The sequence below is a fragment of the Saimiri boliviensis genome, chromosome 2 (genome assembly GCF_048565385.1).
Source record: "Saimiri boliviensis isolate mSaiBol1 chromosome 2, mSaiBol1.pri, whole genome shotgun sequence".
NCBI lineage: Eukaryota > Metazoa > Chordata > Mammalia > Primates > Cebidae > Saimiri > Saimiri boliviensis.
Window position 1 is genome coordinate 745,134 of NC_133450.1, and position 24,324 is coordinate 769,457.

At 52.6% G+C, this 24,324-nt stretch overlaps 1 protein-coding gene across 5 annotated transcripts in view; it reads left to right on the forward strand.

Moving 5' to 3' along the window:
- Nucleotides 1-24,324, forward strand: part of ACSBG1 (acyl-CoA synthetase bubblegum family member 1) — a 67,619-nt gene that overhangs the window by 39,990 nt on the left and 3,305 nt on the right. For all 5 annotated transcript variants that reach the window (XM_010330822.3, XM_010330825.3, XM_039468693.2 and 2 more), the window contains 9 exons: nucleotides 5,459-5,679; nucleotides 6,568-6,656; nucleotides 6,960-7,080; nucleotides 13,478-13,558; nucleotides 13,648-13,797; nucleotides 14,102-14,278; nucleotides 15,007-15,188; nucleotides 18,007-18,237; nucleotides 19,229-19,446. In XM_010330822.3, coding sequence (XP_010329124.1) covers nucleotides 5,459-5,679; nucleotides 6,568-6,656; nucleotides 6,960-7,080; nucleotides 13,478-13,558; nucleotides 13,648-13,797; nucleotides 14,102-14,278; nucleotides 15,007-15,188; nucleotides 18,007-18,237; nucleotides 19,229-19,446 — 1,470 coding nt within the window. The remainder of the gene's footprint in view (nucleotides 1-5,458; nucleotides 5,680-6,567; nucleotides 6,657-6,959; nucleotides 7,081-13,477; nucleotides 13,559-13,647; nucleotides 13,798-14,101; nucleotides 14,279-15,006; nucleotides 15,189-18,006; nucleotides 18,238-19,228; nucleotides 19,447-24,324) is intronic.

Here is a 24,324-nt window from a genome sequence, read left to right on the forward strand (position 1 = left end):
ACCTGGCTAATTTTTTGTAGAGACCGAAGAGACCAGGTCTCTCTCTATTGCTAAGGATATGTGGAACTTTTGGCCTCAAGGGATCCCCCTGCCTTGGCCTCCCAGAATGCTAGGATTACAGGCGTGAGCCACTGCCCTTGGCCTGTAGTTTTTTTGTATAATAGAAAAATATGGCCAGGCACAGTGGCTCACGCCTGTAATCCAAGCACTTTGGGAGGCCAAGGCTGGAGGATCGTTTGAGCTGAGGAGTTCGATGCCAGCCTGGGCAACATGGCCAACCACCCCATCTCTACCAAAAATACAAAAAATTAGCTGAGCTTAGTGCCGTGCTGTGGTCCCAGCTACTCAGGAGGCTGAGGCTGAAGGATCTTTTGAGCCCTGCAGGACAGAATGAGACCCAGTCAAAAAGAAAGAAACAGAGAGAGAGAGAGAGAGAGGAAGGAAGGAAGGAAGGAAGAAGAAAAAAAGGAAAAGAGAAGAGAAAATATGTCACTGTTCCAGTGTCTCTATCCAAAGCAGAGAACAAAAGCTGGAATCCAAGGGCCGTGTGTCTCTAAGAGGGAAAAGGAAATGCCTCTGGGTTTCACCTGCAAGTCCTGGGCCACTTCATTCATTTATTATGTATTACTATACATTTTTTACTATGATGCTGATACACTACCCACATGGTCCCATGAGCATTTTGGGTTTCCAACCTATGATTAATACATTAGTAATATGATCTCTCCCCCGCCACCTTTTTTTTTTCTTTTTTCATAAAAAAGCAATTGCAATAGCAAAATAAAACTTAAGTCCTTGTACGTATATTTGTAGAAAGAGGGCCTATCACTTTTTCTATCACAGACTGCTAAATTTAGTTCTGTATTTCTTGGAACAAGTATGCATGTTTTTGGCATTAAAAAGACATTATAGGCCAGGCCCCGCGGCTTATTCCTGTAATCCCAGCACTTTGGAAGGCTGAGGCCGGCAGATCATTTGAGGTCATGAGTTTGGGACCAACCTGGCTGACATGGTGAAATCCCATCTCTACTACAAAATACAAAAATTAGCCAGGCATGCTGACACACGCTTGTAATCCCAGCTAGTCGGGAGGCTGAGGCAGGACAATCACTTGAACCTAGGTGGCAGATCTTGCAGTGAGCCGAGATAGTGGCACTGCACTCCAACCTGGGCGACAGAGCAGGACTTAAGTCTCAAAAACCAAAAAAGAGTTTATAGTAGCTAGGCACGGTGGCTCACACCTGTAATCCCAGGACTTTAGGAAGCCAAGGCGGGCCAATCACTTGAGGCCAGGCGTTCGAGACCAGCCTGGTCAACACAGTGAAACCCTGTCTCTACCAAAAAAAAAAAAAAATTAGCTAGGCATAGTAGTGCATGCCAGTAGTCCCAGCTACTCCGGAGGCTGAGGCAGGAGAATCACTTGAACCCAAGAGGCAGAGGTTGCAGTGAGCTGAGATCGCACCACTGCACTCCAGCCTGGGCCATAGAGTGAGTGAGACTCCATGTCAAAAAAAAAAAGAGAGAGATTATAAATGTTCAAGTTAAAATGTTTGGCTTGGAGATCACAAGACTCGCCTCTGCTCTTCTTGGCAACCTGGGTGAACAGGTGAATACAGAGGAGCGTGAGCTTCTAGGAGTGCCCGTGGGAGTAAGTCACCTTTTCTCTGGGCCAGGCCTAGAAGGACTCTGTGCCAGGAGAGGGAAGAGAACTAATAGCCACTGAGCAGCAACTGGATGCCAGGCCCTGGGCGCGCTCTGCAGGCCATCGCACAGGATCCTTGCACCACTTTGTGGGGTCAACATTCCCCCCAACTTTTTTTTTTTTTTTTGAGACAGTGTTTCGCTCTTGTTACCCAGGCTGGAGTGCAATGGCGCGATCTCGGCTCACCGCAACCTCCGCCTCCTGGGTTCAGGCAATTCTCCTGCCTCAGCCTCCTGAGTAGCTGGGATTACAGGCACGCGCCACCATGCCCAGCTAGTTTTTTTTTTTTTTTTTTTTTTTTGGTATTTTTAGTAGAGACGAGGTTTCACCATGTTGACCAGGATGGTCTCGATCTCTCGACCTCGTGATCCACCCGCCTCGGCCTCCCAAGGTGCTGGGATTACAGGCTTGAGCCCCCGCGCCCGGCCTCCCCCCTTTTTTTTTAAAGACAGAATCTAGCTCTATTGCCCAGGCTGAGTGCAATGGTGCGATCTCAGCTCACTGCAACCTCCACCTCCCAGGTTCAAGCAATTCTCATGCCTCAGCTTCCCAGGTAGCTGGGGTTGCAGGCGTGGGCCACCACACCCGGCAAATTTTTGTATTTTTAGTAGAGGCAGGGTTTCACCATATTGCTCAGGCTAGTCTAACTCCTGGCCTCAAGGGATCCACCTGCTTCAGCCTCCCAAAGCGCTAGGATTACAGGCATGAGCCACCATGCCCGGCCCTCTCTCTGTTTTTTTAAGTAGCTTTATTGAGCTATAATTTATATGCCATCAAATTTACACATTTTAAGTGCACAATTTGATTACCTTTAGCAAATGTAGAGTTGCAAAACATCCCTACGTTCCACTGTGGGGACATTTCTGTCACCCCAACAAGATCTCTGTGCATGTTCCACCATCAGTCCCCACTCCCACCTCCAGCGCGGGACAGCTGCGAATCTGCTTTGGATTTTTTCTGCCTTTCCTGGTGGCCTTTTGCACTGCTTCTTTCACTGAACACGTTTTTGAGTTTCATCTGTGTTGCAGCCTCTATCTGTACTTTATTCCTTTGTATATATTTTTTATTTATTGTTTAATTTGATTTATTTATTTATTTATTTATTTATTTATTTAGAGACAAGTTTTGCTCCATTGCGCAGGCTGGAATGCAGTGGTGCAATCTCGGCTCCCTGCAACCTCCACCTCCAGGATTAAAGCAATTCTCCTGTCTCAGCCTCCCGAGTAGCTGGGACTACAGGCGCCTACCACCACGCCCAGTTAATTTGTTTGCATTTTTAGTTGAGACGAGGTTTCACCTTGTTGATCAGGCTGATTTTTTTTTTTTTTTTTTTTGGGACGGAGTTTCGCTCTTGTTACCCAGGCTGGATGGAGTACAATGGCTTGATCTCGGCTCACCGCAACCTCCGCCTCCTGGGTTCAGGCAGAAAGTGCTGAGATTACAGGCGTGAGCCACCGCGCCCAGCCAGCTGATCTTGAGCTACTGACTTCAGCTGATCCACTGGCCTCGGCCTCCCAAAGTGCTGGGATTATAGGTGTGAGCCACTGCGCCCAGCCTGATTTACTTATTTTTTATTTTTGAGGAAGCGTCTCACTCTGTTGTCCAGGCTGGAGTGCAGTGGTGCGATCCTGGCTCACTGCAGCCTTGACCTGCCAGACTCAAACGATCCTCCCACCTCTGCTTCCTAAGTAGCTGGGAATACAGGTACCTACCACCATGCCTGGCTAATTTTTTAATTTTTCATAGAAATGGGGTTGCCCAAGCTGGTCTCGAACTCCTGGACGCAAATGATCCGCCCGCCTCAACCTCCCAAAGTGCTGTTGACAGGTGTGAACCACCGCACCGGGCCACTTTGCTTTTTTCAGAGCAGATAATTCTACTCTATGACCAGTCAGTGGGCATTTGGGCTGTTTCAATTTTTTGACTCATAAGCCTGCGAAGAACATCTGTGTGTAAGTCTTCACGGGGACATGTGCTTTCATATCTCTTGGGTAGATACCTAAGAGTGGAGTTGCTGGGTCGTACTGTAAATTTATGTTTAACTCTTGCAGAAACTGCTAACCTGTTCTCCAACATGGTACCGTCTCGCTCCCACCAGCACTGTATGTGGGCTTCCGCGTCCCCATGTCCTTGCCAACCTCTTGCATTTGCAGGTGACGAAGATGTAGCTGAGAGAATGGTTTGTCAGTCACGCCGCAGGCACTGGCAGAGCTGAGGTTTCTGAACCCATTCGGACCTGACTTTCTGCTCTGGGCATGGACTTTTAGCAAAATGCAGCGGTTAAGGCTCTGAAGAGGCAGATGAGCAGGGTCTGCCAGGCTGGCATCTCGGGAGACGGGGCAGGGCTTGCAGAGGTCTGAGGAGTGAGTGGATGGCGTTCAGTGGCCCTTGACTCACGCCACTACCCAAGGGCTCGGGCCCCAGCATGGCCGGTGGCAAGGGCGTCCATCCCGGGCGGATCTTCTCTCTGGCACCCTCTCCTGCCCCACCTGCATTTCCTGCAGGCTGCCATGTAACCCCACTTCCGCCCTCCGCAGGAGGAGGAATGGGCTCTCCTGTCCCAGCCCCCAGATCTTTGCCTCTTTCTGCCAATCTCAGAGTCTGCATGCAACCTGAGCGTGTCAAAGAGGAGGAACAAGCTCCTCTGGTCCATCTGTCCATCTGTCTTCCTCAGGGAAGGACCAAGTGACAGGACACTGGGCCAGGTGCGTCTGGCCAGCAGGTGGCGGCACAGCCCCTCCCTTCCCACCGCCGCCCTCGCCCCAAGGAACGGAGGTCCCGTGGGGCCCAAGGGTCCAGACAACCCATCCAAGCTTCCTTTGCAAACTTGGAAAAGAGAGGAAGAAGGAAAACGGGCATCCACGGAGCACCAGCCACAGGCCAAAGCTCCTCTGTATACACCCTTTTAATCCTCCTGTCCCGAGAACTGAGTCCTCATCTTTCTCCTGAAACTGACTCAGTGGTTCAGTGGCTTGTCCCAAGTCTTGCATACTAAGTGGTCAACCTCGGTCCCCACCCACCACACACAGAGTAAGCCTCTGACTCTCAAAGGCGGGCGGCACCCCGGCCAATGTCCTGAGTGTGAGCTGCGGCACCAGATACACCCGAGTTCGAATCCTGACCCTGCACTCCCTTCGAGTGTGACCTTGGGTGAATGACTGAACCTCTCTCCAAACCCATGCTGCGAACACTAAGTGAGGCACCTCGTTTGGGAGGGAGGCTGAGCTAGGACTGCTGTGATTTCCTGAGGTCGGGAGACCTTTCAGGCTGGAGAGCAGGGCTGGTGGTTTGCAGGCTCCTCCAGACCCTCGGGAGGGTCGTTCTCTTTGGCACCTTCACCTTCTCTCTAGTTAGATCTGTCCCCAACCCATTCGCAGGGGGCAGGGACAGCCAGACACCCTGAAGGCACCTGGAGATCGGACTGAGCTCACTGCCCAACCTTGGGAGGCAAATTCCAGCTGGGATAAAAGAAGGAACAGGGTTTCTAGGACCCCCACCCGTCCTCCAGCTATTTCCTCTCCTCTTCCTTGCTGCAGCCCTAAACTTCGCTCATCCTTCAAGGCTGAGTCAGACCTCCTCCTCCAGGCAGTCTCCCAGCCTGCCCCAGTCTACCGTTGCCTGCCAGCCTCAAGGCCCAGTACCCAAGGCACTGTCGGCACCAGAAGGGCTTCGAGTTCTGCCCCAGGCAGGACCAGGGTCCCCTGGGGACAACCCCAGGTGGGCATGATCCAAGCTGTGGCCTCCCCCACCCCACAGAGGAGGCGCTGTGGACGACTCGGGCTGATGGGCAGGTGCGCCTCCGCATAGACCCCGGCTGCGCACAACCTCCCTACACCGTGCATCGGATGTTCTATGAGGCCCTGGACAAGTACGGGGACCTCCGCGCTCTGGGCTTCAAGCGCCAGGACAAGTGGGAGCACATCTCCTACTCCCAGTACTACCTGCTCTCCCGCAGAGCCGCCAAGGGCTTCCTGAAGGTAAGGGGGTCGCTGTGGCAAGTCCCTTCCCCGGCCCCGATGTGCCTGCCAGCTCTGGGCCTCACAGGCCTCCTCCCCAACTGCCCACTGGGCAAGGCCCTTAGGAACAATAACTGTAAAAGCCACCGTCACCCCTGTAATCCCAGCCCTTTGGGAGGCCGAGGTGGGTAGATGACGGAAGGTCAGGAGCTCGAGACCAGCCTCGCCAGCATGGTGAAATCCCGTCTCTGCTAAAAATAGAAAAATTGGGCCAGGCGCGGTGGCTCACGCCTGTAATGCCAGCACTTTGGGAGGCCAAGCTGGGCGGATCACGAGGTCAGGAGTGATCATCCTGGCCAACATGGAGAAATCCCGTCTCTACTAAAAATACAAAAATTAGCCAGGTGTGATGGCAAGTGCCTGTAATCCCAGCTACTTGGGAGGCTGAGGCAGGAGAATCGCTTGAACCCGGGAGGTGGAGGTTGCAGTGAGCCGAGATCGTGCCACTGCACTCCAGCCTGGGCAACAAAGTGAGACTCCGTCTCAAAAAAAAAAAAAAAAAAAAAAAAAAAAAAAAAAGCCACCACCGAGCACAGAGCTGATACCGCACGCTGGGCCCCATACTGAGCTTCTATTTCCTGAGTCCCTACCATGCGCCAAGCACTCGATTCTTGCTGTTCATTCGGGATCACATTCAGGCCAGGCTGGAAGCCCAGTGCGCTAGGCGGAAGAGGGGGCTGGACTCCCCGGGAGGGCCCTGGGGGGGGCAGCGAGGGCTGTGGAGTGGCCAACCCCTCCTGCTCCAAGGGGATTCTCTGACTGAGTGGATGCTGGGAGGGTCCCCTGCAGCCTGGGTGAGGGCCCCAGGCCCTGCCCGGCTGACCTGGCCTGTCTGCCTTTGGCCTGGAGCTCGGCCTGGAGCGGGCCCACAGCGTGGCCATCCTCGGCTTCAACTCCCCGGACTGGTTCTTCTCGGCAGTGGGCACAGTATTCGCAGGGTGAGTGGCGGGAGCAGGGGAGGGTCTCCAGTGGGCTGGCAATGGGCAGAGGGTAGGAGAGGGTCCTTACCTCTTTCTAGTAGCCCCCACCCACTCCCCACCATCCTGCCTCCTCCCTGGGGCTTCTGGTGAACCTGCGTCTGGCACCCCCTCTGTGGGGACCGTGGTGCTGAGGTGCCTTGGGAGCCCCTCCTGCCATGCTGGGGTAGCTCTCTGGGTCTGGGGGCTACAGACGTGGGGGTGGGGGAAGGAGGTGGCCCCTCTGCACCTGCCCCAAGGCGAATCCTCCTGGGTCTCCTACAGTGGCATCGTCACTGGCATCTACACCACCAGCTCCCCCGAGGCCTGCCAGTACATCGCCCATGACTGCCGCGCCAACGTCATTGTGGTGGACACGCAGAAGCAGCTGGAAAAGATCCTGAAGGTTTGGGGAAGGGGCAGCGGGCATAGGGGCAACGGGCATAGGGGCAGCGGCTGGGCGTCTCCATGCACCTCCACTCCAACTCACACGGGACCTTCCCACCCTCCACCCAGAGGCTCCCCTCATCCTCAGCAGGAACCCTCCAGTGCACACACAGCAAGCAAGGCAGGGCAGCGGCTACCCACCCATTTGACAGGCAAGGAAATGGAGCCTGCGGGATGTTCCCCGGAAGTGGTGACGGGGCCTGGGGTAGGGCTCCTGTCCAGCCCACTGCCTCCCATGGCTTTCTCTTTGGGGCGGGGTCTCCCCCTAAGGGGGCGCAGGAGCTGTGGGGTCGGGGTCCTCCGCCGGTGGAAGGATTAAGAGCAGGTGAGTGGCTTACAGCTCTGACACCTTGAGCGCTCGGGTCTAGGTGAGGACGGGACGGTGCAGGCGGTGAGGGCTGCTACAGCGTGAGGTTGACACGAGTCAGACACGGTGGGGGCAGAGCAGGAGCTCGGGGCGCCTCTAGATCCAGCAGGGTCTTTTCTGGCGCATTGACGATGCCTCCTGATCTGAGGCCCACCCCTACCTGGCTCTGTCCCCGCATTCACCATACTGGGGTGTGGTGGCCTGGGAACACCTCTGTGTCCCAGCCGAACCCAACAGCCTTCAAGCACTCAGGGGATCCCTGCACCCCAAAGGAGGCCTGAGAGATGGACTTGGCCTGCCTCTGATTGTGGAGATGTCACCTAGGCCACAGCCTCCCCATCCCACCCGTGACTGTGGGATCTGGATCCCCAGAGGAGTCACAGCGGGCGCTACCCTCATTTCTACTGAAGTCTCCCAAAGACTGAAAGAGAAAAGCAGGCGGGGCAGGGGTTCCCAGCAGGGCAGCTCCTCCTTGGGGGAGGCCCAGACTGAAGCCCAGACCCTTGAGGCAGAACCTCATGGAGGGGAGCCCCAGATCAGAGTGCATTTTAACATAGCCTCAGGTGAGGCCGTGGGCAGCCAGCCCAAGAACTTCCGGCTCACAGCAAGATCAAATGCAGCCCCGGGAAGACCTCAGAGCTGCCCTGCCAGACGCACCGAGGCCTCTGAGCGGGTTTAAACCCAGAGGAGGTGTAGAGAAGTGGGTGAGCACACACCCCTGGGCTGGACCTGCCAGGGCTCAAATGCAGTGTGGCCTTGTGGAGGATGGTGGCAGCCGCAGAGGTCACCTCAAAGGGCTGGTATGAGCGTGACGCTTTGACCAGCGTCTGGCTCTTGGCGGACACCCGTGTTCACGGGCCACGGCTGCTGGGACTGGGTGGCTTCCGGGGCTTCCTGGCCATCTTTGTGTTTCTTGGCTGGTAGACGCATGGCCCAGACCTCTGCCTTCATCTTCACCTGGTGTTCTCCTGGTGTCTTCACGTCGCGGTCTTGTCTCTGTGCCCAAATTTCCCGTTTCTATAAGAACACCAGGAATATCAGATCCAGCCCACCTTAATGACTTTGTTTTAACTTCATTGCCTCCGTAAACACTTGTCGCCAAATAAGGTCACATTCCGAGGTACTGGGGGTTATGACTTTGGCATATCTCTTTTTGGGGGACATCGTTACAGTCTTCACTTGTAAGACAAGAGAGAAAGGGGCTCTAAGACGTAGGGAACTTTCAGAACCCGGACGGACTGGAAAAGCCGCCCCTGCCAATCTCCCCTCTGTCCATTTCACACGTGAAGAAACAGACCAGCGTGGGAAAGGAAGGTGCCAGTGGCCACAGCAGCGGCTAGATGTGGTTCATGCCACGCTGGCGCCACTGAGCGCCCTGCGGAGATGGGTCTCCTCACCCATTTTACCCGCCAGAAAACCAAGGGCCGGAGAGGTGAACTATGACTTACTAAGGTCCCATCCCTTGCAGGCGGTAGTAGAGTGACTGCTGCGGGTTCTTAAGAGGGAGCCGTGAGAACCATTTGTGAGAGAAATCAAGGGGCCGCAATCTCTCTGCAAAGCACCATTTCTGGAGAGCTTACACAGTGCCAGAGCCTGCTCTGAATACCCTAAATCAGCCACACCCTGAATACCCTGGGGCAGAGCGTGCCCCTCCTCCTCCCACCAGGACGAGAAGGAACTAGGTAGCTGTGGCAGCTCCTGGCAACCCTTGGAGGCCAGAGTCACCGAGAGGGGGCTGAGGGAGGTCTCCAGCCCCCACAGCGTCTGGGTCGGGAACGGATCATCAACCTTAGGGTTTCAACCCTCGGCCTGTGGAAGCCGCGCTGGCTTGGCGGGGCTGTGGCTCGTGCTCCACCTGACACACAGCCCAAGCTTCTGAAATTCTTCCTTTCTTTCTCTCTCTCTTTCTTTCTTTCTTTTCTTTCTTTTTTTGGAGACGGAGTTTCGCTCCTGTTACCCAGGCTGGAGTGCAATGGCGCGATCTCGGCTCACCGCAACCTCCGCCTCCTGGGTTCAGGCAATTCTCCTGCCTCAGCCTCCTGAGTAGCTGGGATGACAGGCACGCGCCACCACGCCCAGCTAATTTTTTGTGTTTTTAGTAGAGACGGGGTTTCACCGTGTTGACCAGGATGGTCTCGATCTCTTGACCTCGTGATCCGCCCGCCTCGGCCTCCCAAAGTGCTGGGATTACAGGCATGAACCACCGCGCCCGGTGGGTCTTCCTTTTTCAAAACCACCACTTGAGGCTGTTCATCTTCTTTGTCACGGTGATCCCCATCTTCATCTGGGAGCTGAGGCAGGATTCTCCTGGTCTCTACGGTGGGCCCCTCCCTGCAGCCCACCTGTTCCTTGAAGCGAGCCAGGAAGTTGGCCACATGTAAGATTCCACTTGCTCATGTAGCTCTGGGTCGGTTTTTTAAATTTTTGAGACAAGGTCTCACTTTGGCACCCAGGCTGGAGTACGGTAGTGTGATCATGGCTCACTGCAGCCTCGACCTCCTGGGCTCAAGCAGTCCTCCCACTTCAGCCTCCTGAGTAGCTGGGACTTTAGGTGCTTGCAGCCCCATGCCTAGCTAACTTTTGTATTTTTTCCTTAGAGAGACAAGGTCTCACTATGTTGCCCAGGCTGGTCTCAAATTCCTGGGTTCAAGCAATCCAACATGCTGGAATTACAGGCATGTGACATCATGCCTGGTAATGGTTAGGCTTTGTGTCCCCATAAGAATCTCATCTTGAATTGTAATCCCCAGGTGTTCAGGGAGAGACCTGGTGGTAGTGATTGGGTTATGGGGATGGTTTCCTCTATGCTGTTCTCATGATAGTGAGCTAATTCTCACGAGATCTGGTGGTTTTATAAACGGCAGATTTTCCTGCACTGACACACACTCACCCTCTCTCCTGCCACCATGTAAGACGTGCCTGCTTCCCCTTATGCCATGATTGTAAGTTTCCTGAGGCCTCCCCAGCCACGCCGAACTGCAAGTCAATTAAACCTCTTTCCTTTATAAATTACCAAGTTACTGCAATATCTTTATAGCAGTGTGAGAACAGACTAATACATCTGGCTTAAAATAAAATTTGTGAGACCGGGCGTGGTGGCCCAAGCCTGTAATCCTAGCACTTTGGGAGGCCGAGGCAGGTGGATCACGAGGTCGAGAGATCGAGACCATCCTGGTCAACATGGTGAAACCCTGCCTCTACTAAAAAATACAAAAATTAGCTGGGTGTGGTGGCACGTGCCTGTAATCCCAGCTACTCAGGAGGCTGAGGCAGGAGAATTGCCTGAACCCAGGAGGCGGAGGTTGCGGTGAGCCGAGATCGCGCCATTGCACTCCAGCCTGGGTAACAAGAGCAAAACTCTGTCTCAAAAAAATAAATAAATAAAATAAAATGAAATAAAATTTGTATTATAAAAGTTTTCAAACAAAAAAAAAAACTCCCTCTTCCCTCCTGGCAGCCCTCATTCTACTTTCTGTCTCTCCACCCACGATGTCATCGTATCGTTGGTTTGTTTGAATGAGGATCTAAACCAGACCTGCGTGTTGCCTGTGGTGGTGTCTCTTAAGTGTCTTCTAGTTCAGAACAAAGCCCTGCCATTGACCAGTGTGGTCCCCAAATTCGCATCACCTGGGAACTTAGAAATGCAAATTCTCAGGCCTCACCCCGGTCTTACTGAGTCGTAAACTTACGGTGTTGGGCCCAGCACTCACATTTCACGAGCCCTGTGGTGATCCTGACACACATCACCCGTGAGAAGTTCTGCCGTAGACACTGCAGGAAGTAGGTGAGTCGTCTTGTACAAGGTCTCGCGTTCTGTGGTTGTCCGACGCCACCTTCTGCTGTCGATTAACTTGTTCCTCTAACTTCTGTATTCCCTGTTAGATCTAAATGCTTGATGCATTTCAGATTGAACTTTTTGGCAAGAACACCTCATAGGTGATACCGTGCCCTTCACAGTGCACTGTCCCAAGAGGCACGTGATGGCAGGTGGTACTACTCTCGGTGATGCTGGGCTTCAGATTGTGGTGACCACCTTCTCTTCTTCCACTGGGAAATTCCCCATCAACCTTTCTCCTAATGGTTTTAGCATCCCTTGGTGATGTTCGCCTGAATTCATTATTTTCTTAGAGGTGGCAAAATGTGGATTTTCGAATTCATCGGCTGGAATTCTCCAAAGAGAGAACTTTTCCTCATTACCTGAGGCTATTTGGTGCCTGAGACACTCTGTACAGAGTCGGTGAGACAGAATAATGACCACTTTTGGTGAATGCATGGATATTTGAAAGAACGTGTACTCTGCAGTCGTTGGTCAGAATGTTCTATAAATGTTGATTACATCAAGTTAGTCGGTAGTGTTTTAACGTTGCCTTCTGTATCCCTGTTGATTTTCTGTCTCCTTGCTCTATGAAACTCTAGCAAAGGGAGTGTGAGAACCTCCGGTTACTATTGTAGCCTCATCTACGTTTCCTTCGGGTTCTACCAGGTTTTGCTTTATACATTTTGGAGTTCTGTTATTAAGCATATGCGTGTTTAGATTATCATATTATTATATTTAGATTACTGTGTAATCCTTTATCATTAAGAAATGTTCCTCTTTATCCCTGGTAATAATTCTTGTTTCAAAACTACATTGCCTCAAATTAATATAGTCACTCCAAGTTTCTGACAATTAATGTTTGCACGTATATATTTTTGCATTCTTTTACTTTTAACCTATCTGTGTCTTTATATTAATTTTTTTTTTTTTTTGAGACGGAGTTTCGCTCTTGTTACCCAGGCTGGAGTGCAATGGCGCGATCTCGGCTCACTGCAACCTCCGCCTCCTGGGTTCAGGCAATTCTCCTGCCTCAGCCTCCTGAGTAGCTGGGATTACAGGCACGCACCACCATGCCCAGCTGATTTTTTGTATTTTTAGTAGAGACGGGGTTTCACCATGTTGACCAGGATGGTCTCGATCTCTCGACCTCGTGATCCACCCGCCTCGGCCTCCCAAAGTGCTGGGATGACAGGCGTGAGCCACCGCGCCCGGCCTAACTTTATTTTTCAAATGGTTAAAACATTTACATGATTCCAAAATCAAAATGGTGTAAGATTATACGCAAAGCATTTTTGCTTTCCCCCCTTCTTCTTACCTTTATTCCCCCTCTGCCTATACATAGGCAAGTCACTCAGGTTTTGGTTTAAACTTCCAGGGTCTTTTTTTTTTTTTTTTTGAGACAGAGCCTCTCTCTGTCACCCAGACTGGAGAGCAGAGGCACTATCTCAGCTCACTGCAACCTCCGCCCCCCAGGTTGAAGTGATTCTCATGCCTCAATGATTCTCCTGAGTAGCTGGGATTATAGGCACCCGCCACCACATCTGACTAATTTCTGTAGTTTTAGTAGTACGGGGTTTCACCATGTTGACCAGGCTGGTCTTGAACTCCTGACCTCAAATGATCTGCCCGCCTTGGCCTCCCAAAGTGCTGGGGTTACAGGTGTGAGCTCCTGACCCAGGCTCTTTTTGTAAATATAAGTAAATACATGTGTGCATACATAGATTCGCGTCGCACCTCTTTTTTTACATATATGCATAGCGCACACGTTTCTTTTTCAACTTAATAATATATCCTAGAAGCCACCCACTCTCTGCGCATAGAACTCTCTCTCTCTCTCTCTCTCTCTGTCCTCTGCCCTCTCCTCTCCCTCTAGACCTGCTGCATTGTGTGGCTGGATCATGGGTTGTTCAGCCGAGTCCCAGCTCGTTTGATGGTTTTCCTCCAGTGCAAAAGAATGAGCCATCCCCAGTCCCCTGGCTCTCCCCTACTTTATCCCAAGTTCTCAGGAGGGAAACGGCAAGTGAAGGGTGGTAGTTGTCCTGCCAGGATCAAAGGCCAGAGATGGGGCACCCAGAGACCTTTGCCAAGCAGACTCACACAGGGACATGGGGTGCTTTTCAGGAGGTGACATTTCTCTTGCTGAAACCCAATTTCTTTGTCCTGTCCATGCAGATCTGGAAACAGTTGCCGCATCTAAAGGCAGTCGTGATATACAAAGAATCTCCTCCAAACAAGATGAGCCACGTGTACACGGTACGGACAGTGGGGCCCCGGGCGCCCGGCGGGGCCTGCTGGGCCCACTCAGCTGACCTAGCCTGCCTGCTCCCTGCACCTGGCTGCAGATGGAGGAATTCATGGAGCTGGGGAATGAAGTGCCTGAGGAAGCCCTGGACGCCATCATCGACGCCCAGCAGCCCAACCAGTGCTGTGTGCTGGTCTACACGTCAGGCACCACTGGAAACCCCAAGGGTGTGATGCTGAGTCAGGACAATGTAAGACAGCTGCTGGGTGGGTTGGATAGTGGGGGAATCTGGGCCACGGCTCTGCCCAGTAGCCCCTGGGGAAGCTCCTCGGACCCCTCTGCTCTGTCTGGGAGCTGGGACAGAACAACCCTTCAATCTGCGGCCCAGACTGAGCCTCGCAGCGGGGAGGGGAGGCCTGTCCTGGGGTTTTCAGAGCCTGCAGAGATGCCACAGGGGGCACCACGCGGGGGCTGGCCCCCAGGGTGGCCACAGTGGTGAGCACTGCCGGGGCCGGCTTGTGGATGCTGCTGGGACCCATCTGCCTGTCTTCCAGATCACGTGGACGGCGCGGTACGGGAGCCAGGCCGGCGACATCCAGCCAGCGGAAGTGCAGCAGGAGGTAGTGGTCAGCTACCTGCCCCTCAGCCACATTGCTGCCCAGATCTACGACCTGTGGACGGGCATCCAGTGGGGGGCCCAGGTCTGCTTTGCCGAACCCGACGCCCTGAAGGTCAGTCTGCCTCTACCGTGTATCTGTCCAAGCCTGTGTGCCAGGACACCTCCACGTGTGTCCGTGAGACCCGCGTGTGCATTTGTGTGTGTGCCGTGCCTGTGCACGTATCAGTCAGAACTCAGTGGACACAGCCCGACTCCGATGACCAAACAAGAAGGGCGCCTGATGCCATGACATAAAGTCGAGTCAGAGTGGTTCGTGGGGCTTGTGACACCGTCAAGGACAGGCGTCCTCAGAGTGTCACCGTTTGGCTACGGCCCTTCCCTGAATCCCAGCCTCACAGGAGACACCTGTTCTTGGGACCCTTATTTTAACTGTGAGGAAAACTTTCCCAGAAACGCCCCAGCAATGTTCCCTCCGCCTGCGTCTCAGTGGCCCAAAGTGTCACCTGTCTGTTCTCAAACTGAACGCTGCGGAGGGGAATGGGATTTTGTGTCTGAGTTAGACTAGTGGAGAGTCACCACGCTCAGGGCTGGGACGAGACTGGGGTCCTTCGGAGGCACTGGCCGCCTGACAGCTGCCTGCTACCAGGGTTCCGCATGCAGAGGGAGGCGAAGGCCATTGAGCCAACAGTATGTGCCACACCTTGTGTGCGTGGGTGCCCGTCAAGCAAGTGTATGCTGCTGGCATTCCTGCAAGGCATCTGCACGCCAGGCTGGCGAGAGGGGGCCCCTGGTCCCCAGCTGTCCCTGACCTGGCAGGCCTGCCTCTTGCGGTGTGAACAGGGGAGCCTGGTGAACACGCTGCGGGAGGTGGAGCCCACGTCGCACATGGGGGTGCCCCGGGTGTGGGAGAAGATCATGGAGCGCATCCAGGAGGCAGCGGCTCAGTCTGGCTTCATCCGGCGCAAGATGCTGCTGTGGGCCATGTCGGTGACCTTGGAGCAGAACCTCACCTGTGCTGGCAGGTACAGAGGTCCACGGGCAGGAGGCCTGGGGAGGCGGCGGGCTGGGTCATCACCCGGAACACGGTGAGGGTCTGATAGGCCGTGCCCGTCCCAGCGCCAGCGTCCGGCCAGCTCTGGAGAACGCGTGCAGAGGCCCCGGCCGTGACCGGGCTTCAGGCCCTGCTGGGAACAGTCACTCAACCTTTGGATTCTGGCTGGGAGGACTGAGTTGGTTTCTCTGAAGTGAAACTCACCTCCCAGGAGCAGCTCCTGGCACAGTCTCCTGGGGTCTCCTGACCTCAGTGGGTGGCTGGAGAAGGGACCACAGAGGTGAGGACTTCGCCTTTCCAGCCTTTTCAGCATCCCCAGTGACCCCTCCGAAATCGCCCCCTTGCTGCCTTTCCGTGGCTTTTTGGATTCCCACGCAGTGCTCTGGGAGCGTCAGTGACAGAAATCTGGCTTGGTCTCAGTTTAGGAGTTTCCATTCCCCAAGTGTCTGTGAAATGGGATGTGTCATGCGATGCGCACACACGCCTGTGCACCCACAGCTTCATTTGCACAGACACGAAAAGTGAACGTGCATGAACGAAGCATTTGTGGGCTTCACTGGGGTCCCACGTTGGTGCCTGTGTCTACACGAGTATAGACTTCAAGTCTGTGCATGTGTATTGTGTGTGCAAAATGGCACGCTTCTGTGTTGTTGCCTGTACACCTGTACACAGCGGAATCAGCCTGACTTCCTGGTTTAAGACACGTTTGCACACAGCCGTGTGCCTGCACACCGACATCTGCCTGCGTGTTGACAGGCGGGCTCAACGTTCAAACCAACTGGAACAGACAACTGGAATGGCTGGGCCAGTGTGTTCTTACTGAATACCACCTTTGTGTGTGTGTGTGTGTGTGTCTGCGTGTGTTTGTGTTTATGTGTGTTTGTGTTTTTGTGTGTATGTGTGTGTGTCTGTGTATGTGTCTGTGTGTGTTTGTGTTTTTGTGTTTTTGTATGTGTCTGTATGTGTCTATGTGTGTATGTGTCCGTGTGTGTGTGTCTGTGTGTGTTCGTGTTTGTGTGTATGTGTGTGTGTGCATCTGTGTGTATGTGTGTGTGTTTGTGTCTGTGTCTGTGTGTGTGTGTTCGTGTTTATGTGTTTGTGTGTCTGTGTGTGTCTGTGTCTATGTGTTTGTGTGTGTTTGTGTGTGTTTGTATCTGTGTGTTTGTGTGTATGTTTGTGTGTTTGTGTTTGTGTGTGGGGTGTGTGTGTATGTGTGTGCGTCTGTGTGTATGTGTGTGTCTGTCTGTATGTGTGTCTGTGTGTTCGTGTTTGTATGTGTGTCTGTGTGTGTGTCTGTGTATATGTTTGTGTTTGTGTCTGTCTGTTTGTGTGTGTTTGTATCTGTGTTTGTGTGTGTTTGTGTGTATGTTTGTGTGTTTGTGTGTGTGTCTGTGTGTGTGTCTGTGTTTATGTGTGTGTTTGTGTGTGTTTGTATCTGTGTTTGTGTGTGTTTGTGTGTATGTTTGTGTGTTTGTGTGTGGGGGTGTGTGTCTGTGTGTGCGTCTGTGTTTATGTGTGTGTTTGTGTCTGTGTCTGTATGTGTGTCTGTGTATATGTGTTTGTGTGTGTTTGTGTCTGTGTCTGTGTTTGTGTGTTTGTGTCTTTGTGTGTGTGTGTGTTTGTGTGTATGTGTGTTCGTGTTTGTATGTGTGTGCGTCTGTGTATATGTGTTTGTGTGTGTTTGTGTCTGTGTGTTTGTGTCTTTGTGTTGTGTGTGTTTGTATCTGTGTGTTTGTGTGTATGTGTGTGTGTGGGGGTGTGTGTTTGTGTGTGTGTATGTGTGTTCGTGTTTGTATGTGTGTGCGTCTGTGTATGTGTTTGTGTCTGTGTGTTTGTGTCTTTGTGTTGTGTGTGTTTGTATCTGTGTGTTTGTGTGTCTGTGTGTCTGTGTCTATGTGTTTGTGTGTGTTTGTATCTGTGTGTTTGTGTGTATGTTTGTGTGTTTGTGTTTGTGTGTGGGGTGTGTGTGTATGTGTGTGCATCTGTGTGTATGTGTGTCTGTGTCTGTATGTGTGTCTGTGTGTTCGTGTTTGTATGTGTGTCTGTGTGTGTGTCTGTGTATATGTTTGTGTTTGTGTCTGTCTGTGTTTGTGTGTGTTTGTATCTGTGTTTGTGTGTTTGTGTGTATGTTTGTGTGTTTGTGTGTGGGGGTGTGTCTGTGTGTGCGTCTGTGTTTGTGTGTGTGTGTGTGTCTGTGTATGTGTGTCTGTGTATATGTGTTTGTGTGTGTTTGTGTTTGTGTGTTTGTGTCTGTGTGTGTCTGTGTTCGTGTTTATGTGTTTGTGTGTCTGTGTGTGTCTGTGTCTGTGTTTGTGTGTGTTTGTGTGTGTTTGTATCTGTGTGTTCGTGTGTATGTTTGTGTGTTTGTGTTTGTGTGTGGGGTGTGTGTGTATGTGTGTGCATCTGTATGTGTGTGTCTGTGTCTGTATGTGTGTCTGTGTGTTCGTGTTTGTATGTGTGTCTGTGTGTGTGTCTGTGTATATGTTTGTGTTTGTGTCTGTCTGTGTTTGTGTGTGTTTGTATCTGTGTTTGTGTGTGTGTGTGTGTATGTTTGTGTGTTTGTGTGTGGGGGTTTGTGTGTCTGTGTGTGCGTCTGTGTTTATGTGTGTGTGTGTCTGTGTCTGTATGTGTGTCTGTGTATATGTGTTTGTGTGTGTTTGTGTCTGTGTGTTTGTGTCTTTGTGTTGTGTGTGTTTGTATCTGTGTGTTTGTGTGTATGTGTGTGTGTGGGGTGTGTGTGTGTGCGTGTGTGTGATTTCTTCTGTGAACCATTCTCCTCCTCCCACCAGCGACCTGAAGCCCTTCACCACCAGACTGGCAGATTACCTGGTGCTGGCCAAGGTCCGCCAGGCACTGGGCTTTGCCAAGTGTCAGAAGAGCTTCTATGGAGCGGCCCCCATGACGGCAGAGACACAGCACTTCTTCCTGGGCCTCAACATGCGCCTGTACGCGGGCTACGGCCTCAGTGAGACCTCAGGGCCCCACTTCATGTCCAGCCCCTACAACTACCGGCTGTACAGGTGAGGCCGGGGGCTGCCGCGCACGTGCACGCCCGCGCGCCCTTGCTGGCCCTCCTGCTCAGTGCCCTGGGGACCCCCGCTTCTTTACACACCAGTGGGGTCCCAGAGCCCTGGCCGCTGGGCTGTGGAGCCCCCGAGAGCCAGCCCTGCCACCTTGGGCCGCGTCCCAGCTTACCGTCCCCAGTCTAGTGGGGGTGGCCTCTGCCACTGCGTCGTGTATGTCTGTGGCTGAAAACAGCCTGCACAGCCCCGGTGGCCTCCGAACAGGGATCTACCTGTGGAGCAGCTTTCCTCCGGCCCCTCCCTGTCCCGGGGTGGGGTGTGCTCCAGAGTGTTCCAGGGGCCAGCTGCGGTGGGAGGGGGACCAGGCCAGTCTCCTAATGGGCCGTGCTGAGGAGTGATTTACCAGTTCAGCTGCTGAGCTTCAAGAGCCGCCCTCCCTGCCAGCCTGTGCTCCAAGTTCTACCGTCACCGTTTCCTCCGTTCCTTCCTTCCTTCATTCCCTAAAACCCTTTAATTGACTCTGCCTTTCAGCTCTTAAGTCCCCTGTCGAAATACAAAAGTCCTGGCCGGGCGCGGTGGCTCACGCCTGTAATCCCAGCACTTTGGGAGGCTGAGGAGGGCGAATCACGAGGTTAAGAGATCAAGACCATCCTGGCCAACGTGGTGAAAACCTGTCCCTACTAAAAATACAAAAATTAGCTGGGCATGGTGGTGTGTGCCTGTAGTCCCAGCTACCCGAGAGGCTGAGGCTGAGGCAGGAGAATCGCTTGAACCCAGGAGGCGGAGGTTGCGGTGAGCTGAGATCAAGCCACTGCACTCCAGCCTGGCACCTGGCCACAGAGCCAGACTCTGTCTCAAAAAAAAGAAGAAAAAAAAAATACAAAAAGCCCTGTGAGGGGAAACCTTCTAGCCATCAGTGAAGAACCCCCCATGGGGGCTGGGAGGAGAAGCCTCCCTCTAACCAGTCTCCCGGCCCCTCCCTCACCAGCTCAGGCAAGGTGGTGCCCGGCTGTCGGGTGAAGCTGGTGAACCAGGATGCAGAGGGCATTGGCGAGATCTGCCTGTGGGGCCGCACCGTCTTCATGGGCTACCTGAACATGGAGGACAAGACATGTGAAGCCATCGATGAGGAAGGCTGGCTGCGCACGGGCGACGCTGGCCGCCTGGATGCCGACGGCTTCCTCTATATCACTGGGCGCCTCAAAGGTGAGCACCCCAGGCTGGGCGCGGCGGCTCATGCCTGTCATCCCAGCACTTCGGGAGGCCCAGGCAGCCAGATTGCCTGAGCTCAGGAGCTCGAAACCAGCCTGGGCAACATGGGGAAAACCCGTCTCTGCCAAAAACACACAAAAAATCACTTGGGCATGGTGGTGTGCTCCTGTAATCCCAACTATTCGGGAGGCTAAGGCACGAGAATTGCTTGAATCTGGGAGGTAGAAGTTGCAGTGAGCCGAGGTCGCCTCGCTGTGCACTCCAGCCTGGGAGACAGAGCTAAACTCTGTCTCCAAAAATCAAACCAAACCAAACCAAAACAAAAAGGTTAGTGCCCGGACAGCTATAGTGGGGTGGGGGCAGGAAGTCCACTGCCACTGCTGCTTATAGCAGCAGCCGAGAGCCAGCACTGCCTTTCAATAAAGGCCACTTTTGAGCCTTTATTAAGTGTCACACACGGTTAGTGACATCATTTTATTTACTCCTCTCTTCTACGAACCCTAACTTGCTAACGAGGACACCCAGAGAGGTTAAGTAACTTGTCCAAGGTCACCCAGCTGGTAAATGGTGGAGCTGGAAACGGGACCTTTAGAGAAATAAGGCAAGTCTTTCCAGGAGATCCAAGAGCGTGAGTATTGTGTACTTTTAGATGCAGGCACGGATATGATGGGGAATAGAATGCACGTTGGAGAGAAAATTTAAAATAAGACAAACTTCCCACAGAGACAGAAATAGCTGGGGATGCCTCTGTGGAAGAACATTCTACCTACTTCACCTGAGTGGGGGTCGCGCCCGCGGCACCCGCGAGGGAATCCCGCGCCAGGGCCTCGTGGGCGGAACAAGCTAAGCGAGTGGGGAAAGCACTTTGTGGACGTCACGCAGAGGAGTGTGTGACCGTGCCCAGGCCCAGCTGGTGGCCATGGAAGCTCGGCCGCCCCAGGGAGGGGCGTTTGGGCCCTGGGATGTGCAGGCTGGTGAGCCCTGCCAGGGACCCTCCCAGGAGACCCCGGGAGCGACAGGTGGCTGCTTGGATGTGCCTCGGGCACCATCTGGTGTCCCTCTTTGTAACGGCAGCTGAGGGGACCCACATTCTGGCAGGAGGATAGCAGCCCGAAAACCACATTCAACCAGAGCTGGCCCTCCTTTTAGAACTAGTGTAATGAGAGGTAAGGGTCCAGATAGCTTTTCTCCAAATACATATCCAACTGACACAGGGTCCCTTCCCCCTTGCCTTGCAGCGATACCTGTGTCCTTGACAAAGTGACTGTCTGTGAGAGGTCTCTGTGTGGACTGTACCCTGTTCCCTTGTTCTATTCGCTTATCCTTGCACCAGTACCCAGTGTCTTAATTTCTGTAGCTCTATGACCGGGCTAGATATCCGGTTAAGTCCTCAGAGACCTGGTCTTCTTCAAGACGACGTTGGCTATTCTTGGCCATTTTCATTTCCATGGGAACTTTTCATTGTATGTTTCCTCAAAAACTGGCTGGAATTTTGATTTTTGGTTTCATTGAATCTGTAGATCAATTTGGTGAGGAAAATACATCTTTATATACTGGGTCTTCCAATTCACAAAGATGATAAATCTCTCTCTCCATTTACTTAGGTCTTTTTCAGTTTCGCTCAATAATGTGCTATTTATTTATTTATTTTTGAGACAGGGTCTCATGTTGTTGCCCAGGCTGGAGTGCAGTGGCATGATCCCGATCACGTAGCTGGGACCCCAGGTGCAAGCCCCTACACCTGGCTAATTTTCGATTTTTGTAGAGAGGGGGTCTTGCCATGTTGCCCAGGCTGGTCTTGAGCTTCTGAGCTCAAGCCACCCTCTTACCTCGGCTTCCTAAAGTGCAAGGATTATAGGTGTGAGCCACTGCATTCAGCCTATATTTGTTAGGCTAGAGATTTTTGCACGTCTTTCCTTGTATTTTAGTTCGTGCGTGTGTGTGTGTGCGTGTGTGTGCGTGTGTGTGTGTGTGTGATGGAGTCTCTGTCGCCCTTCCTGGAGTGCAGTGGTGTGATCTCAGCTCATTGCAACCTCCTCTTCCTGAGGTTCAAGTGATTCTCCTGCCTCAGCCTCCTGAGTAGCTGGGATTACAGGCACATGCCACCATGCCCAGCGAAGTTTTGCATTTTTAGTAGAGACGGGGTTTCACCATGTTGGTTAGACTGGTCTCGAACTCCTGATCTCATGGTCTTCCCGCCTCAGCCTCCCAAAGTGCTGGAATTACAGGCATGAGCTACTGTGGCCTGCCCTTGTATTTATTCTAATAATTTTTATGCTATTTTAAATAATATCATTTCTAAAATTTTTTCAGCTCAGACGTTGCTGTGAAATTTTTTTTGTCTATCTGTTTGCTATTGGTATATAGAGAAACAATTCTTTTTTTTTTTTTTTTTTTTTGATACGGAGTTTCGCTCTTGTTACCCAGGCTGGAGTGCAATGGCGCGATCTCGGCTCACCGCAACCTCCGCCTCCTGGGTTCAGGCAATTCTCCTGCCTCAGCCTCCTGAGTAGCTGGGATTACAGGCACACGCCACTATGCCCAGCTAATCTTTTGTATTTTTAGTAGAGACGGGGTTTCACCATGTTGACCATGGTTGGTCTCGATCTCTCGACCTCGTGATCCACCCGCCTCGGCCTCCCAAAGTGCTGGGATTACAGGCTTGAGCCACCGCGCCCGGCCTGCTATTGGTATATAGAAATGCAACTGCTTTTTTGCATATTGGCTTTGTATCAAACGACCTTGATCAGTCCACATATTTAATTCAGTAATGTATATATTCTTTCGAATATTCTATAAACACAACTATATCATCTGCAAATAATGACAAATGATATATTTTTTTCTTGTAGTATTGCACAGGTTAGGACTTCCAGGGCAGTGTTGAATAGAAGTGGTGGGAGTGGTCAAACTTGTTTTGTTCCTGATCTCAGGAGACAAGCATTATTTTATTCACTACGCATGTTTGGCTGGGCACAGCGGCTTATACCTGCAATCCCAGCACTCTGGAGGCTAAGGATGGCTTGAGCTCAGAAATTTGAGACCAGCCTGGGCAACATAGTGAGATCCTGTCTCTATTTATTAAAAATAATCATTAAATCATTTTTAGCCAGGCGTGTGGCTCATGCCTGTAATCCCAGCACTTTGGAAGGTTGAGGCGAGCAGATCACAAGGTCAAGAGGTCAAGACCATCCTGGCCCGCGTGGTGAAATCCCGTCTCTACTAAAAATACAAAAATTAGCTGGGCATGGTGGTGCACACCTGTAGTCCCAGCTACTCGGGAGGCTGAGGCAGGAAAAACCTCAGGAGGCTGAGGTTGCAGTGAGCCGAGATTGCGCCATTGAGCCGAGATTGCGCCACTGCACTCCAGCCTGGTGACAGAGCCAGACTCTGTCTTAAAAAAAAAAAAAGTTTAAAGTATGTTTGCTGTAAAATTTTTGTAGATGTTCTTTAACAGGTGAAAGACGTTTCTTTCCAGCTGTAGTTTGCTAAGGGTTTTTATCATTTACTAATGGTAAAAGATGCTGGCAAGAATGCAGAGGGCGGTAGTGGGGAGAAAGGGCAGGAATGAGGTGGCCGTGATGAGTATGTGAGGGAGGCTGGGTGGTTGTATTCCCACATTTCCAGTCTGTCTTTTCCTCCTCACTTCTGCTGTCCTAGACAAACTCTGATCATCTAGACACCTGTCACGGCTTCCTCTCTAGCCGGCCTGCCCCTAAATGACCACTCTTCACTGGAGCTGCCAGAGCGCCCCAGAGCTTTGCGGTCACTCCATTCCGCCTCCCAGCGCAGCTCCTCAGGCAGCACGAGAGGCCTCCGAGATCCAGCCCACTCCCTCTCCAGCGCCCGCCTCACTTGCTACCTGCAGCTCCCTTCAGGCTTGTGAGCTTCGGCTCCCGACCTGCCTCTGCCTGCCATCCCCCATTCATGTTCAGCATGCAGCTGGGCCTGGCGCCTCCCTGCTCCGGCCCTGCAGCCCCTGTGCCTCCCTCTGTCTCACTGCCCCACTGCACGGTGGGCTTCTTGCAGCCACGGCCAACCTTGCTGTATTCTGTGCCCGATGTCAGCACAGGACCTGCGCACAGAATGTGACCAACTCATCTTTGCTGAATTAGAACTGACGGACAGGAGTACTCAGTAAAATCAGTAAAATTGTGCATTCATGCAATTTATTTTATTGAATTCATTGCCACCTACCCTAGAAGGAAGCCATTATTACTATCAGAAAATAGGTCAGGGCACTGAGCACCTGGCAGTCTGTTGGACGGAAGGAAAGAAGGGGAGGGGGGACCTTCCCGGGAAGGGTGCAAGCGAGGGGAGAGGCATCCTAGCAGGGCAGGTGACAACATGGGCTCTGGAACTGGACTGGATTTTAAATCTTAGCTCTGCTACTTACTAGCACGTGAGCTTGGACAAGTTACCGAACATCTCTGTGCCTCAGTTTACTCATCTGCAAAAACAATAGCAGCATCTGCTTCAGTATAGTTTTATTGTGACAGTTAAATGAATGACTCTGTGTGAGGTGCTTAGCATGGTGGTGAGTGCTGTGCGTGCCACGGATGGTGGTTATTAAGCAACGGCAGGGAAGGAAAATGGCACGGGCTATTCGGGGGCAGGAACTGGGCCTGGCAGAAGGGGCATGGATGAGATGTCTTGGATGATGAGCTGAGAGGGGACCCTGGGTGAGCATTTGTCCTTGGGGGACCGCCACCAGCCCCCCCGGCAGGTGTGAGGTGCTTCGGAGGGTCTGGCACTGCTTCCTGGCTCCCAGCGAGGGGGCATCTCCGGCTGTGCTGCCTGCTGTGCCTGAGGCTTCTGGGGTGTGGCCGAGGCCTGGGTTGTGATTCAGCTGGGGCACCTGAAGTACATTCT